Here is an 18,372-nt window from a genome sequence, read left to right as displayed (position 1 = left end):
GGGGGGGGGGGGGGGGGGGGGGGGTTGCTTGGGGGGCAAAAAAAGGTGCCGGTATGCCGTACCGTTGCGTACTGGCACAAAAAAAGCACTGATTGTGATGCTGAAAAGGCCTTTGATTTGGTCTCCTTGGCCTTTTCTTGAGTCCTAGATAAGTTTGGTTTTCAAGGATTATTCGTACCTTATATCAGGAGCCCCAAGTTGTGATATTGGTCAGTGAAGTGATGATCGTCTTCATTTTCAGTCCAGTGGGGCACTCATCAAGGCTGTCCCCTTCCCCTTTATTTGTTATTTTTAGACCCTTTGTTGCATGGTGTTTGAATTTCCCTGGCTATTCATGGAGTTACTGTTGGCAGATCTACTGTGAAAGCAGTAGCTTTTGCTTTTTATTTTGTTGACTCATCCTTTAGATTCTATTCCTGCTTTGTTACAGCTAGTGGATTCCTTTGGTGCCGTAGCAGGTTGCAAGTTGAACTGTCAAAAGACAGTGGCTATATCTATCAATATTACACCAGCTTCTTTTGTGGAACATTTTTTTCCCCCTTTGTGTGTGTGTATGGGGGTGGGGTTGTGGTGATACATATTATTTGGGGATTCAGCTGCCCCGCGCATTAGAGAAAATTGTATGAGATTAACATTAAGCTTTAGACTACACCAGGAATCTGTTACAAAATTGGGATAATCTTCCTGTTTCTTTGATGACTAGTCTTGCACTATTCCACATGGTGATCCTACTTAAATGGTTGTATGTGTTTGACTGTCCCCTTGTCCAGTGGTTCCCAATCTTGATCCTGGAGGCACCCCAGCCAGTCAGGCTTTCAGGATATCTACAATGAATATTCATGAGAGATCTGAATGCCCTGCCTCCACTGCATGCAAATCTCTCATGAATATTCATTGTGGATATCCCATAAACCTGACTAGCCTGGGGTTCTTCCAGGGTCAGCTTTGGGAACCACTGCCCTTGTCTCTTCATAGGAGAGAGAATTGTTCTTGCAACTTCAAGTGCATGCCTTTCTATGGAGAGGACATTGGGCATGCTTTGCTTATCAACAGTTGACTCATGTACCAAGACAGGATAGCCTGGGTTTGCCTGACTTTGACCTTTCTTGCAAAGCTTGTCATCTCTGTCAAATTGTAGATTGTCTTAAATGAACGTATTATTACACACCCCTGCATTATTAGCAAAGTCTATTTGCACCTTTATCTCTGTTATGTGCTTCACGCTGCACCTAAGATGTTACCCAAGTATGTTAAAAGGAGCCTTTTGGCTGCCCCACTGCAAAACGTTTGGTCAGCACTTTGCAAGTCGAGGCATCTTCAGGTGCGAGTCTCTGCCTGGCTGACATTGCAGGGCAATCTGAAATTTTCAGTGGGTGTGACTAGCGGCTTGTCATTGGAGTTCTCTTGGGCTAATTGTGCTTAAACACTTTCCTCAGCTACAGTAAACATGTCAAGTCTTACCAACAGAGGGATTTGCTTACATGCAGCTGCGACACTCTTTTATCAGTCCCTGCTGAGTCGCTTATGAAAGAACAAATTGAGACTTTGGCAGAAATGTTCTTGTTAAATAGAGCTACTACTGCTAGAGTGTCCTTTTATTATAAAGTTTTGAGAGCAGATTTGCCCTCATTGGACTTGGGGCGGCTGCTTGGACTGCAGATTAGAGAAGAGGTCCTGATAAATTTGATTTGCAGACCTCTTGACAGTCTTACCTCTGTGCTACACCAGGAGCAGCAATATAAATTTTTACTTAAGGTGTGTATATGTCCTTAGGAGCCTTTCAGATGGGTATTGCACATCATAGTCAATGTCCTAAAAGTTAGGAATCAAAAGCCACTCTTGGACACGTGCTATGGTCTTGCAGACTTTACAATTTTGGACTGTTCATTCAAAGGTGCAGTCTGTTTAAATTTTGCTTGCCTTTTCACCTCAGATTTATTTATTTGATGATTATGCTGGTCTTCTTTTCAGCCCAACAAAATGAAGCATACGTCATATAATGTGTACAGCTGCGTATGTCTAGTAGCGCTATAGAAATGATTATTATTAGTAGTGGAAGTTTGTTGCATTAACTATTTTTGCTAGCCCGCCTTATTAATTAGGGATATCTTGAAAACCAGGCCTGTTTGCAGCCCTCGAGGACTGAATTTGGACAAGCCTATGCTAGAGCATTCTTTTCCTTTTGAAAGGTTTGCTGCTTGTACCTGATTTATACAGTTTGAGGTGTCTATTTTCCTCACCTCGCTATCCTTCAGTATATATTTACTAAGTTTGCCTTAATACCTTTGCCTTATAGTCTGGGCCATGAACCATTTTTGGTAACCCTTTTCTGGACTGCGTCCAGCGTGTCTGTTCCTTTTCAGAGGTGTGGGCTATAGAGGTGACTTCAGGATAGGATTTCACTTGTGATCGGTATATGGGTATTTTTGCCTCCATTTTTATTCTACAGGTTATGTCTCTTCAAATCTCTATTATAGCATGTCCACAACCAATTTCTACCATTCACACCACTTGCCATCCTGCCCACACATTGTTATATCAGATACCCAGTAGACATGAGAAACTGAATTAGTTTTCTTCCAGATATTGGCAAAGCAGCATAAGGGAGCCTGTGCTAAACCTAGTTTCTAGTGGTTTGTATTGGACACCATTAAAATTCACCAAGAGGGGAGAAGAAAAAAACATTACGCAAATGTATTCAGCAAATTGTGATTGAATATTCTTACAGTCTATATAAATTCTGACTTTTAGCATCTTTCCTGTGACCTCTGCTTTATTTCTTTTCTTTCCTTACTCTCCTTTTTTCATATTTTTTTTTTCCCTTTTAGTCATGCTGCTTTTACTACCCTCTCTTCCAGTAGAAGAGGTGCTGTTGATTTCCTGATGTGTTTTTAATATGTTGTCTGGTACAGTGAAAATCGAATTATGTGCTGGAGTTTTCATGTGGTGGCTTGAGTGCATTTGAGGTATATTTTAATACCAACTTTTTTTGTTTCTTTCCTTTTAACAGCGCAAGTATGGCACCTGCCCTCACGGTGGGTATGGGCTAGGCTTGGAACGATTCCTAACATGGATTCTGAATAGACACCACATCCGCGATGCATGTCTTTACCCACGATTTGTGCAACGTTGCAAGCCTTAACTTCAAGACAAACTTAGGAGAAAATTTTTTTAAACAATCAAATCCTGGAGGAAGGAAGAGCATTTTGGAGTTATAGAGTGTGCTAAGTGTTTCAGCTTTCCAATTGTGTTTATCAGCGTAGTTTGCTGAGGAGACAACCGTTAAGAATCCAGAGCTGTAAATTATTTTGTTACAGATTATATTGTGTTAGCAAGTTAGTAGCATTACAACCAAAGTGTGCATATCAGATATTCATGTTTCAGGCCTTAAACTAGCTTCTGTACCGTTCTCTTTCAGAAGAAAAATTGTAAAGGGAGAGACTTACAATGCCCAGGCAGAACTATTTTAGAATATGTGGGGAAGGGTAGTGGCTTTTTAAATGCATTGCTATTCCATTTGTAGCTTATCCACAAGTCACCAAAAGTCAAGTGGCATATAACTGGTGTCTGCCTCCATGGCACTATGGGGCAAATTATCCATTCAACTCTGAAGCAGCAGTAATGACACTGGTCCCCTGTTCATGTTGTTTCCTGCAATTGATTCCTAATATATATTTGCAGTTTTCCTGGGTGTTTAAATGCATAGAATCACAAGGACCTGAAATAAGTCTTTTTATTTTGCGTTTTTGTGCCTTTGTTTTACCCTGTGATGCTTTTAAGTCAGTCAGAGCATTGTGTTCCGTTTGGTGGAAAGCTGAAACTCTTAGAAAATTCTGGAGACCAGTAAAAAGCTACACTGTGTTGATGAGATACTCAATACAGTACTAAGTTCTGTACTTACAGAAATAAAACAAGTTGAAATATTAACACTAAGCGCACAGTGTGCGTTCATAGCTTTCCCTAAAATTAAAATGCTTATATATTTCAAGTAAAACCGCAAATCATGTTAAGCAAAAAGCTTTAGGTGAACTGCTTGCTTGTTCTTTTGCTTTGAAACACCACCTGTTGATTGTGGTGAAAGGGACTAGAACACCTTACATTATGACTTACTACTGCTGTTCTTTGCCACTTAGAACGTATATATTTGGATGCGGGGCTTCTGCCTCACGTCAGATTATGAAACAAACCAGAACAAAATTCCTCTGCAAAATATTGTCATAAATTTAATTTATTAGAGCTCATGAACCTTTTGCCAGTGTCACCGACTGCTTTTTCACTTATAAATTTTGGGGTCCTTTTCACAAAGCCATGGTAGAATATGGGTTTAGCATGTGGTAATACAGGACTTTACCATATGCTAAGCCCATTTCTACTGTGGCTATGAAATTGCCATTTTCCTATGAATTTTGTTTTCAGGCCGTGTGCAAATGTGAGCATTAGCTTGCGAGTGCATTTAGCACTGTCAGTGTGCTAACTCTTTATGCTTCCGTGCCCATTCTCTGCCCATGACACCTCCCCCCTCGCTAAAAGAAATTATCACTTGGTTATTGCATTCTAATGGCAGAATTAATGCAGGATGCTTTACCGTATCCTCTGTTAGCCCATTAAGCTCAGCTTCGTAAAATGGCCCCTTTGTGACACCTCCCAGACTTAGTACAGTAAGCTCTGCCCTTCCTTGTAATTCAGACACTCAGATCATGCCAGGAGAGAGGGAAGTGTATTGTGGGCCTCCTGCTGACACACATTCATATATATATTTTTGCAGAACAGCTAACAGCTCAAATGCTCAGGCTCCTTCAACTGCAGGTGGAGGTAGGAGCTTCTCAGCTGTGGCACAAGGCCCAGTCAGATTCATATTCCTTCCTCTTTCCCCTTCATAAAAGGGTTGAGAGCCACCATCTTAAACAGATAGTGTATTCAACCCCTATTTCTCCACTTGGAAAAAAAAACCCCAAAAACCCAGATAAGCTAAAAGTATGGTATTCATCACTAGTTATAAAATATTTGTAACCAGAAACCTGTATTAACTGCTTTTAGCCATCCATTCCTACATAGCCAATAGATGAAATAAGGGGCTGTTGTACAGATTTTCTGGTTTTCTGCCTGGGACCAGTTTAGATTATTTTCCAAGGCACATGTGGCAAAAAGGTTGTTTTGTTTTTTTTATTTCCCCCAGCAAGTATTCATATGATTATTTTTGTGTATGTTTTGGATATCCTGCAAATTAGTTTATGGCCTTCAAGAACTAATTGGCTGTCCTTGGTCCGAACTATATGTATTAAATTATTTCATATTTTGTATGAAATGATTTTTTTGCTGAAATATTTGCATACGGTCGCTGCTCTTATCTTGGCAATTAATAAAGCCGTGATAACCCTGCACAAATGTGTTTCTCTGTTATTTATTTTTAACTACAAGATGTAGCCTGTTTCTTGAGGGAATGCTAACTAGGGTGGAGCTTAAAGAAGAAAACAAATTCTAATTTTCAAAGGTCTTACCCTCTACAACTATTTGCCAAAAAGTTTGAACCTTTTATTTGAATATCTAGAGGCAGCGCAGTTACCACAGTTCACAAAAATAAATTAACAAAAATGCAGAAACACAAATTTGTTTCATGAATCGATTCTGTATCAATTTTGCAACATTCAGACAAACAGTTTGTCACATACAAGTCTATAATGTAGTAATGCTGTTTAAAAGCAAAACAAATAGTGTAGTCCTGCCAATGTCAGTTTTTTGCTATCTGGATAAACTGCTGGTGTTGCTCAGTAATTTGCAGTAAGAACTGAAGTTGACTCATCTTTTTGTCATGAGGCCACTCTTCTGCTTCATCCTCATCACCGGAGCTACTATTTGATGATAGCAGTACTGCTGTTTCAGTTTCTCTTCTTTGCAGATCTTCCATTTGAATTACATCTTGCAGGATTCTGCTTCTGTCTCTCTTCTGACTGCTGCTGTTTTGCAGCTAATGATGTATTGATACCTGACATTGATCATCCGCCGCCTCCTCCTCCTCCTCCCTTTTCATACTGAGCCAGCAAGAACTTGTCTTCAGCAATTGCTGAGAGTGTTGGCATGAGCAATGTCAGATCATCAAATTTGGAGACACTCAGCCTCTGACTTGCTGTGTTACAGACTGCCACCTAGAGAGTGACACAGTTACTGTTACCATTGATATACCGTAAGGGCCACACCCCATCTAGAATTACTGTGGATGTGGGAACAAAACTCTTTACCACCACCTTGTTCCTGTGATTAAAAAATCCTTTCCTCCACTCTTGTCCTCCACCCTGCTGGTGTCACTTATTTATTTATTTTTTAATTTTTGTTACATTTGTACCCCGCGGTTTCCCACTCATTGCAGGCTCAATACGGCAGGCAATGGAGGGTTAAGTGACTTGCCCAGAGTCACAAGGAGCTGCCTGTGCCGGGAATCGAACTCAGTTCCTCAGTTCCCCAGGACCAAAGTCCACCACCCTAAACTTACATTTTCCTGCAGCGATTCACAGGCCAGCTCCATATTCTTCCTCCTGCTTCGTCCAGCCCTCTCTACTGCAACTTCCTGTTAATGTCAAAACAAGAAGTTGCAATAGAGAGGGCAGGACATGACAGAAAGAAGGCATGGTGCCAGTAGATTGTGTGAGAAAAAGTGGAGCGGACAGGAGGCAGATGCAACCAGAGGGTGTTAGTGTGGGGCTCAGGGCAGTAGCCACAGTTGTGCCCTTCCTGAGGAAGGCCTTAAATGCTACAGCAACTTAAATAGAAGTGTGTCGCCAAAGAAAAAAAAATCTTTTTTTTTTTTTTTTTATATTTTGGAACAAATACAAATCATGATGATGTGGCACTAAGTCATGGTTGAAATTTTGCTCTGGTCAGTAGTGACTGAAAAACAGAAGCTGTTTTGTGGCCCATATGAAATGAGCTGATGTCCCTGTGACAAAATAATGTTCTCAGGTATGGACTTTGCTGCTGGCAGTCTCAGCAGAGAGACCAAAGACTGCACAGGGATAAATAAATAAAAAAAATCAAATCAGCCTCTTGCAGGTTTCTTCCAGTTCAGTGAGGAGGGGCAAGGAAGACACTTGTGCGTTCATTCGACATGTCAATGCAGGGCCGCCACAGCTGCATCCCTGGCTCGGTGCTGACCACAAACAGAAGAAAGGAGAGCAGCTGCACATCAGGCCATGCATTCTTCAGCTGCTGTTCAGTACTGAATGAAAATTTTAACCGTGTTTGAACTTTTTAATTAAGCGCTAGTGACCCGGGGGGTGGGGATGTGGCCCAATGCACAGTTGTTCCTTTTTTTTTCCCTCTTGTAATCACGTTGTGCCACTGCTGGGGGGGGGGGGGGGGGGGGGGGGGATACAAAGCTGAGCACTTTCTCCCTGTGATCATATGTCCCTGCAGCACATTGAGATCAGGCACTGCATACTTACACTGGAGCATAACATTTTCCAAATGTTTTCAGATCGTACATAATTATAATGTTTTGTGTATTGTAGCACAAGCAGGAACAGAGATTCTCTTAAGTTAGCTAAGTTTGTCAGGGGTCTTGGTGAAATCCATTAGTAGATGGAGTCAGAGTTTGCAGGAATGGGGACATGGACAGAGCTCATGAAGATGGGGACAATTTTTGCAGGAAGAGGGACAAACTTTGTCCCTGTGTCATTCTCTACTGCCACCCTATTTTCTTCTTAAGCAAATCCCACTCTTCAAATGTTTGTTCTAGTTTAGTTTGGCAGTTTTGTGGATCTCTTCTTGGGATCAGGGGTGCACCTTGACAGCATGATGTGGCGGGAACAGGCTGGGCTCCCACATTGCACTATTCAGTGGGTCCTGGGTAGCAGCAGTGATTCCCTACCGCTAACCTGGAAGCCTCTCTTCTGCTGCATCCCGCCCTCCTGTCGCAATTTCCTGTTTCTATGCCTGGAGAAATGTTGGACATATGGTTGGCGGGGAGGGATAAATATTGGGCATGATGGTAGAGGCAAGGAAGGGAGACATGTTGGAAGGAGAGAGATGGTGGACAATGGGGGGGGGGGGGGTGAGGGAAAATTGTTGAATATGGAGTGAAGGGGAGGAAGGGAGAGATACTGCATGGAGAGGGAGAAATGTTGGACAATAGGGATGGAGGGGAGGGAGACATTGGGCATAATGGTAGAGGGGAGGAAGAGAGATGGTGGACAAGGGGGAGGAATGAGAAGGGAAGGAGAGATACACAGAAGGTGGAAAGGAGAGAAAGAGGAAGATGTTGGGTCCAGGAGCAGAAGGAAGTGATGCTGACTAGTGAATGACACGGAGACTGGGACAAAGGGCTGAGGGGACCCCCGTGTCATTTTCTATTTGGAAGCTTGTTACTGGACTGTTAAGTTTGAGTGATACAGATGATGATATTTTTATTTTTTTGGAAAAACAAGCAAACATGCTGGCTACAACTAGCACATTTTGCATGGGGGGTCCTGTACATTCCTGCTACCAGCAAACCATCTAAGACATTTTCTATTGCAGAAAGGACTGGAAGACAGGAGAGCTAGACTGAATCCTGAGATTGTTGATGACGTATTTGTTCATCTACAAATTTAAAAAATCATAACACGGTTTCATAGGGCATATTTCTCCCCCGCTAGGGCCTACAGAATGGGTTATATTTTGTACCCCTGGACATTTTAACAGGGTGGATTAAGGTTCCTTGGGGTACTTGAAGTCAGCTATTGTTGGGGTTGGAAGGGTAGAGGGTGGTGGGAGGGGTTATTATAGTTGTTCATTGTTATTTATGATTTATAAACAGTTGCACAACATATTGTTCCTTTTTATACTTCAATAAAAAGATTTAAATATAAAATCATAAATGTTCAAGGCATCTGCAGATGAGGACAGATCCCACAGGGATGGGGCAGGACGGAACCGGTGGGGTCAGAACCCACAGGGACAAACTTTGTCCGCATGTCATTCTCTAATGCCGGACAATGGGAGTGAGGGAAAAGGAAGAAATGCTGGACCAAGGGGGAGACAGCAGAAGGGACAGGGAGATGGGGAAGGGAGAAAGAGGGAAGAGATGCTGGGCTAGAAGAGTGGGTGGAGGAAGATGCTGGGAATGTGAGAGGCTTAGGAGGGGGTGGCAAGGAAATGAATGATGATAGTGCTTACAGATGCATGTGGGAAAGAGGAACCCGAATTATTGTTATGTAATGCAAGGTTTCATATTAGGAGTCACCAACTGGGAAAGGGATCTAGGAGTCATCGTTGATACATTGAAACTCTCTACTTAGTGTGTGGTGGCCGCTAAGAAAGCAACTAGAATGTTAGGTATTATTAGGAAAGGAATGGAAAACAAAAATGAGGACATTATAATGTGTTTGTATCAGTGGCGTAGCCAAGGGTGGGCTCTATGATGTGGCTGGCAGGGATTCCCCAAGCCCCACCAGCTGAAAACTCCCAACTGTTCCTTCTGCATACCTTGTAAATACCGGATCTTCACCTGCAGTGAGCAGCGACTGATACATACTGCTCGCACTAGCCCCATGATACATACTGCTCGTACTAGCCCCACAGCCTTCCCTCTGATGTATTTCCACCTATGCGGAAACAGGAAGTTACATCAGAGGGAAGGCTGTGGGGCCAACATGAGCAGTGCTGCTCACTGTCTGAAAATCTGACAGTGGGGGGTGATGTTTGAGAGACCATATGGCATGCAGGTGAGAGAGGGAGAGACCAAATCACTTGTAGAGTACTTCTGCCCACCCATCTTGGGCCCAGGCCCACCCAAAATTGGGTGTTTGGCTACACCCCTGGTTTGTATCGCTCCATGGTGCGACCACATAATGAATATTGTGTTCAATTCTGGTCACCGCTTCTAAAAAAAAAAATATATAGTGAAATTTTAGGGTACAGAGAAGGGCGACGAAAATGATAAAGGAGATAGGATGGCTTCCCTATGAGGAAAAGCTAAAGTGGCTAGGGCGCTTTAGCTTGGAGAAAAGACGGCTGTGGGGAGATATGATAGAGGTCTATAAAATAATGAGTGGAGTGGAACGGGTAGACGTGAATCACTTGTTTACTCTCCAAAAATACTAGGACTAGGAGGCACGCAATGAAACTACAAAGTAGTAAATTTATAACAAATTGGAGAAAATATTTCTTCACTTAATGTGTAATTAAACTCTGGAATTTGTTGCCAGAGAATGTAGTAAAAGTGGTTAGCTTAGCTGGGTTTAAAAAAAGGTTTGAATGGCTTCCTAAAGGAAAAGTCTATAGACCATTATTAAAATTACTTGGGGAAAATCCACTGCTTATTTCTAGAATAAGCAGCATAAAATGTATTGTACTGTTTTGGGATTTTGCCAGGTACTTGTGACCTGGATTGGCCACTGTTGGAAACAGGATGCTGAGCTCGATGGATCTTCGGTCTTTCGCAGTATGGCAATACTTGTGTACTTATGCAGAGTGTAGAATAAGGGAATGGAGGGCTGAGGAAGGAGTGAGATGGGGAATGAGACAGCTAGTAGGTGAGAGAAGAAGATGGAAATTGGATAGGTAGCTGAAAAGTAAAAAGGAGAAGGGTGTGAGAGACAGTGAAATTTGAATAGACAGGCAGAAAAGAAAAAAAAAAAAAGGCAAGAGCTAAAAAGGAATAATCAATATGTCAGAGGCAGGTTTAGTGAGGGAATACACAGGAGAGAGGAGAAAAGACAAATGGACAACAGCTGCTTGAAAAAATTAGCAGACAGGAAAGCAGAAAAGAAAAACTGGAACCAACACGATGGAAAAATAAATGTTCAGACAACAGAGGTAGAAAAATCAGTTTATTTAGAATATTTTAAATGGAATACTATCTTTGGTAAACGTGCATAGCAAATGCCTTTGTATTGTGTTCTGTAGAAAAGGAAATGCATTTCTGTTATTTTGTTTAAATATTGTTATTTCTTTATGATCCCTTGTTCTGTATTTTGGTGAGGTTCTGTTGATGTGATAGTAATCAATCATAGATATGCTCAGCTTCTCTAATATTTCTCAGCCTTATAATAAAGCAGTCAGTAGGATAGTAGAGCTATGATAGGATCTGTCAGATACACGTATCCACCTCCACTTTGGCTAAATAATTTTATGAGCCAAGCATACAATAGGGTTTTTTTTTAAAGTAATCCTCATTGATCCTTTCTTATGATATTTAATAGTAGTCCATATTTGATTCTCAACATTTTAATCAAAAGTTTTCATTTATGTTAACAACAAATTTAATCTTCAAAAAACGTAATTAGCTTCTAGTTTCTCCATATTCAAATCAACAAGTGAACAGTGGAGACCAGTTGCCACCAACACAGATCCATGTTTCGCTTTTAGCTGTCTCAAGGTGGTCTCCAGGGTTTTTTTTCCCAGTATGTACGTATGTATTGTATGCTTGGCTCTATTATCCTACTGACTGCTTTATTATAATGCTGAGAAATATTAGAGAAGCTGAGCATATCTATGATTGATGGAACTGTTGGCTCCCTTTAATGTTTGAATATTGATAGTGCATTGCTAATTGATGTGATAGTAATGGCAGGTGAGGAAATTGGAGGGGAGACAGGAAGGAGAGGAGTTTGAGGCCCTCCTTTATTTTCTGACCTGGGCCCTAGCATCTCTGACGTTGGTCCTACCCCTAGCTGAGGATTTCCTCAAAAGACGGCCAGAACTGTTCTACCAAGCTCTGCAGTTGGCGACAACATCCTTGAGCCACCAACAACTAAGCATGTGTGGGGGCTGGCATTAGTGGCTTAGGGTCATTGCTGCTGTATTCTAAACTTGGTAAAAGGGAGTTCTGGCCACCTTCAGCTAACAGAGCTTGGGGATCCCCATTAGCTAAAGTATTTATATTTTGAGGTAGGGGTTAGTGCAGGGCAGAGAAAATGTTGTACCCACCCACTTTGGGCTCAGGCCCACCCAAAATTGGCTGTCTGGCTACACCACTGCTTGGGATTCTTGCTTTCTGCCAAATTTTTGTAGTTTGTGTTATTGCAGCAGCTGATGAATGTTGGGTAGAATCATTCAATACCAGATGGTGAAGTAGAAAGAAACCAAGAGCCATGTGCAGTAATGCTTACCATCCGTTAATTCAGTCACAGTAGAACCAATTAGCTAGACTTGAGTTTGGGATCTAGTCGTCGCTGCCGTAACTTATTTGTGATAAGAACATAAGAGTAGCCTTACTAGGTCAGACCAACAGTCCATCTAGCCCAGTATCCTGTTTTCCAAACAGTGGCCAAGCCAGGTCACAAGTACCTAGCAGTAGAGGAGTGTGGTAGCCGTGTTAGTCCACTCTTAAGGTTATCAATAGAAATCAAACAAAATAAAACATGGAAAAGAAAATAAGATGATACCTTTTTTATTGGACATAACTTAATACATTTCTTGATTAGCTTTCGAAGGTTGCCCTTCTTCCTCAGATCGGAAATAAGCAAATGTGCTAGCTGACAGTGTATATAAGTGAAAACATTCAAGCATTACTATGACAGTCTGACAGGGTGGGAGGAGGGGGGGTGGGTAGGAAGTGTGCATGGGGACATCAAAGCATATCATTGATATTCTAACAGGATGGGTGTGGATAGGTGAGGGGAGGGTGATCAACAGAGACATACAGCTTTATGGTTTATAATGGGCTAGGAACCCCAGGTCCTTGTTAAGTCCTTTCTGTTGGGTGTTAAAATATTCAATCATTCTGACTTCAAAGGTCTTACGTTCTTGTATGGTTTTAAAGTTACCTTTCAGGATTCTCACTGTGAAGTCACTGGTACAGTGTCCTGGTCCTGTAAAATGTTGACCAACAGGCGTGGGAACCCTGCTGGCACCAGTATTGTTCATATGATGTCTATGTAAATTGAATCTTGTCTTAAGCATCTGGCCTGTTTCTCCAATATAGCATCCTTCGTTACATTTTTTACACTGAATGATATATACCACATTGGAAGATGAGCAAGTGAAAGATCCCTTTATGTTGAATATCTTTCCTTTGTGGATGACTTTGGGGTCCTGTGAAATATTTTGGCATAGTTTGCAACTGGATAAATTACAGGGAAGTGTGCCCTTCTGTTCCTTTTCAGTCTGTGATGGAATTTTACTTCTGATTAGCTTGTGTTTTAAATTGGGTGGCTGTCGGAAGGCCAGTACTGGTGGGGATGGGAATATCTCTTTCAGTAATTCATCCTCCTGGAGTATAGGTTGTAGATCTCTTATGATTTTCCTCAGTTTTTCCAGCTCTGGATTGTATGTCACTACAAGCGGGATTCTGTCTGTGGATTTTTTCTTTTTGTACTGTAGCAGATTCTCCCTGGGTGTTTTGAGGGAGGAGGCAATATTCTTGGAGATAATTTTGGGGTTGTAGCCCTTCTGTTTGAAAGATTCAGTCAGGCTTTTAAGGTGTCTGTCTCTGTCCCCTGGATGCTATATTGGAGAAACAGGCCAGATGCTTAAGACTTCACAGTGAGAATCCTGAAAGGTAACTTTAAAACCATACAAGAACGTAAGACCTTTGAAGTCAGAATGATTGAATATTTTAACACCCAACAGAAAGGACTTAACAAGGATCTGGGGTTCCTAGCCCATTATAAACCATAAAGCCGTATGTCTCTGTTGATCACCCTCCCCTCACCTATCCACACCCATCCTGTTAGAATATCAATGATATGCTTTGATGTCCCCATGCATACTTCCTACCCACCCCCCTCCTCCCACCCTGTCAGATTGTCATAGTAATGCTTGAATGTTTTCACTTATATACACTGTCAGCTAGCACATTTGCTTATTTCCGATCTGAGGAAGAAGGGCAACCTTCAAAAGCTAATCAAGAAATGTATTAAGTTATGTCCAATAAAAAAGGTATCATCTTATTTTCTTTTCCATGTTTTATTTTGTTTGATTTCTATTGAAGTACCTAGCAGAAACCCAAATTGTGGCAACACTCCATACTACAAATCCCAGGGCAAGCAGTTGCTTCCCATGTCTGTCTCAACAGCAGACTATGGATTTTTCTTCCAGGAATTTGTCCAAAACTTTTTAAAACCCAGATAACACTAACTGCTTGTTACCACATTCTCCGGCAAAGAGTTCCAGAGTTTAACTATTTGTTGAGTAAAAAAATATTTCCTCCTATTTGTTTTAAAAGTATTTCCATGTAACTTCCTCGATTGTCCCCTAGTCTTTGTACTTTTTGGAATGAGTAAAAAATCGATTTAGTTATACTCATTCTATACCACTCAGGATTTTGTAGACCTCATTTGTATCTCCGCTCATCCTTCTCTTTTCCAAGCTGAAGAGCCCCAATCTCTTTAGCATTTCCTCATATGACAGAAGTTCCATCCCCTTTAACATTTTGGTCACTCTTCTTTGAACCTTTTCTAATTTCACCATATCTTTTTGAGACAGGCTGACCAGAAATGAACGCAATACTCAAGGTGCGGACGCACCATGGAGTGATACCAAGGCATTATAGTATTATCGGTCTTATTCCATCCCTTTTCTAATAATTCCTAGCATACTGTTTGCTTTTTTGACCACCACTGCACACTGAGCAGAAGATTTCAGTGTATTATCTACAATGACACCCAGATCTTTTTCTTGAGTGCTGATCCCCCAAGGTGGACCCTAGCATCAGGTAATTATGATTTGGATTATTCTTTTCAATGTGCATTACCTTGAATTTGTCCATACTAAATTTCATCCGCTATTTGGATGCCCAGTCTTCCAGTTTCCTAAGGTCTTCCTGCAATATTTCACAGTCCCCACGTGTTTTAACAACCTTGAATAGTTTTGTATCTTCTGCAAATTTGATCACCTCACTCATCGTTCCGATTTCCATATCATTTATAAATGTTAAATAGTACCGGTCCCAGTACAGATCCCTGCAGCACTCCACTGTTCACCCTCCTCCCTTGAGAGAAATGACCATTTAACCCTACCCTCTGTTTTCTGTCCAATAACCAATTCCTAATCCACACCAGAACCTTGCCTCCTATCCCATGACTCTTTAATTTTCTCAGAAGTCTCTCATGAGGAACTTTATCAAAAGCTTTCTGAAAATCTAGATACACTACATCAACCGGCTCACCTTTATCCACGTTTATTCACACCTTCAAAGAAATGAAGCAAATTGGTGAGGTAAGACTTCCCTCAGCTGAACCCAAGCTGACTCTGTCCCATTAAACCATGTTTAAGTGTTCTATCATTTTATTCTTTATAATAGTTTCCACTATTTTGCCCGGCATCAACGTCAGGCTTACCGGTCTATAATTTCCCGGATTATCCCTAGAACCCTTTAAAAAAATCGGCGTCACATTGACCACCCTCCAATCTTCGGGTACTATGGACGATTTTATCAGGTTACATATTACTAACAGCAGATCGGCAATTTACTACTCTTTAATTTGTCAGTTTGGCTCAGTATGTCTTCAAGGTTCACTGAGATTTCTTTCAATTCCTCCGCATCATCACCCTTGAAAACCATATCTGGTACAGGCAGATATCTTACATCTTCTGTAAAGACACAAGCAAAGAATTCCTTCAGAATTTCTGAATCAATCAGTAGAAGAGCAGGTCCCTAGTTGGAATTGAGCTCTAACAGAGGCATTAGATAACAACTGATCTGGCGTTAGCCTCATCAGTACATTGTAAGCCACTTTGTGCCTGCAAAACTGTGGGAAAAAGTGGGATATAAATGTGCTAAAATAAATAAATAAATAAATATTACCCCCATAAGGACAAGTATTGTTGAAACAACACAAACTCAGCCATGGTATCACCCTGGCCTAAGATTATACAAACAAAAAGTGCACAAGGCTGAATGACAATCCTGTAATTTACGAACTACAGAATCAAGGGATAACTGTAGACGATGTCAGAATTATTTTCTGAGTCAACTTAGAAAGCCAAAAAAGTTTTCTTCTCCATTCAGATATGTGAGGCGTCTAACAAACTGAAACAGCTCTTTTCCATTTTCAAAAATTTAACATCAAAGTCAGAAGTCCACTACACCATATGTGGACTCAGATATACTAGCTTCTTTTTTGTCTCTAAAATAGATAACTTATGAACAAAAGTTTTGCCTGTTGTAAATATATTGTATGACACCTCTGTTTTCTAATCTGTTGGCATCTTGGCACTCTTGACCCCCTTTCTAATACCTCTTCTAAAAAAATTATTATCAGTGTTGTCTACCACCTGTTGCCCTCTTGATACTCTACCCTCCAACTGGTTCAAAATGCCTTCTTTGTGGCTGTTACCTTATCTCCATTCTTTAGTGGTAAACAGTCTTAGGGAAGGCATTGTTCCCAAGGACTTGAAGAAGGCACTGATTAGACTGATACTAAAGAAAAGTACACTTGATCTCCTTCTTCCAAATATCGTCCAGTCTCAATCTCCCATTTATACCTAAGATACTAGAAACAATTGTATTCTCTCAGCTTCAGTCTTTTTCAGAATCCATTAATGCACTTCATCCGTGACAGTCTGGTTTAAGGCACGGTTACAGTACAGAAAGAGTTGTAACAGCTCTTCTCAGTGAACTACATCCATGTTTAGAGCAGGGCAAGATTGCACTGGTCATTTCTCTAGACTTGTCTGTAGCGTTCAGTCTAATTAATCCTACAACGGTTGCACTCAATAGGTATTTCTGGTACAGTTTACAATTATTTTTCTTTTTTCTTAAACAACCATTCTTTTAGAGTACTACAAAGTGGCTCTTTTTCAAACTCAAGGATCTGTTTTATCACCTTTGTTGTTCATTTTGTTTGAGTCCACTGGCACTACTCATTCAGTCACTTGGAATTAGCTCATATTCTTACAATGACGATTTTCTGCTTATTCACGAAACAGATTGTCTCGAAATGACTAGCTACCCGCCTAGGGTTATCCCTTGGCCACTTAAAGGGTCTATCCCCAGCACAGCTCAGGTCTGCTTGCACCTGTCTCTTGTGCTCTACACTAGTACCCTCCTCTCCATGATTGGGTCACAACTGCCTCTGGGTGAGTCACCCGCTCTCAAATTATCCCCAGTGAATTCTAGGTTAGTGGGGCCACACTCCCACTAACTCGATTCAGGCTCGTCCCTGCTAACACTCACTCCTGCTTCATAGAGAGTCGAAATACATTCTCTTGAGAATGCCAAGATGGTGAAATGTGGCCCCACATTGGGAATAACGATGGAATCTTATTTTTAACCTCACTATCACACAAGGGTAAAGGTCCAGCAGCATCGACATCAGTCCTACCGTTGGCATCTTGTGGCCATCCACAGATAAGTGTTCTTATCTACATATAATCAGTATTTTAATACCAGTGACTTAATATAATGGCCTTGAACGTTAGGAGGGAGGCAGAACTGGTGCTATGATGGTGAATGCTGCGGGCCGACACCACAATATATGGTATATGGCACGTTAGTAAAGTCTGAGCACTGCATAATTAAAAAAAATACTAAGAGTTATAATAGAGAAATATTTACTGGTGGAATTGTTGATATTATTGAATTACCACACCAGCTTCACTACAAGAGATCCCTAAAGATTGCATGAGTTAAAATTTAATGCCAAGAAGTGTAGAAACCCAAAAGAGAGATACCAAATAGGAGGGGAGAGATTAGCAAGCTCGACTCAGGAGAGAGACCTTGGGGTGTTGGTGTCGGACAATATGAAGGTGAAGAAACAATGTGACAAGGCAATGGCCGTGGCCAGAAAGATGCTAGGCTGCATAGAGAGGGGTATAACCAGCAGAAGAAAGGAGGTGTTGATGCCCCTCTACAAGTCGTTGGTGAGGCCCCACTTGGAATATTGTGTTCAGTTTTGGAGGCCGTATCTGGCTAAAGATGTAAAAAGACTGGAAGCAGAGCAAAGAAAAGCTACAAAAATGGTATGAGATTTGTGTTGCAAACCGTACAAGGAGAGATTTGCTGACCTGAACATGTATACTTTGGAGGAAAGGAGAAACAGGGGTGTCATGATACAGATGTTCAAATATTTGAAAGGCATTAATCCACATACAAACCTTTTCCGGAGATGGGAAGGTGATAGAACTAGAGGTCATGAATTGAGGTTGCAGGGGGGCAAACTCAGGAGTAATGTCAGGAAATATTTTTTTCACAGAGAGGGTGGTGGATACATGGAATGCCCTCCCATGGGAGGTGGTGGAGATGAAAACGGTAATGGAATTCAAACATGCGTGGGATAAACACAAAGGAATCCTGTTTAGAAGGAATGAAACTGTGTAATCTTAGTGGACACTGGGTGGCGATGCTGGTATTTGGAGAATAAAACTGGTGCAGGGCAGACTTCTACGGTCTGTGCCCCGAGAAAGGCAGGGACAAATCAAACTCGGATATACATATCAAGTATTACATACCATGTA

The 18,372-nt window shown here is 41.4% G+C and overlaps 1 protein-coding gene across 2 annotated transcripts in view; it reads left to right on the top strand.

Moving 5' to 3' along the window:
* NARS1 (asparaginyl-tRNA synthetase 1) overlaps positions 1-5,379 on the top strand; it is a 74,863-nt gene extending 69,484 nt beyond the window's left edge. For both annotated transcript variants that reach the window (XM_030192983.1, XM_030192982.1), the window contains exon 15: positions 3,011-5,379. In XM_030192983.1, the coding sequence (XP_030048843.1) occupies positions 3,011-3,142 (132 nt within the window). In that variant the 3' untranslated portion in view covers positions 3,143-5,379. The remainder of the gene's footprint in view (positions 1-3,010) is intronic.
* Positions 5,380-18,372: the final 12,993 nt, after the last annotated feature.

This window comes from Microcaecilia unicolor, chromosome 2 (genome assembly GCF_901765095.1).
Source record: "Microcaecilia unicolor chromosome 2, aMicUni1.1, whole genome shotgun sequence".
NCBI classification, from domain to species: Eukaryota; Metazoa; Chordata; class Amphibia; order Gymnophiona; family Siphonopidae; genus Microcaecilia; species Microcaecilia unicolor.
This window is presented reverse-complemented; position numbering and strand designations above follow the sequence as displayed.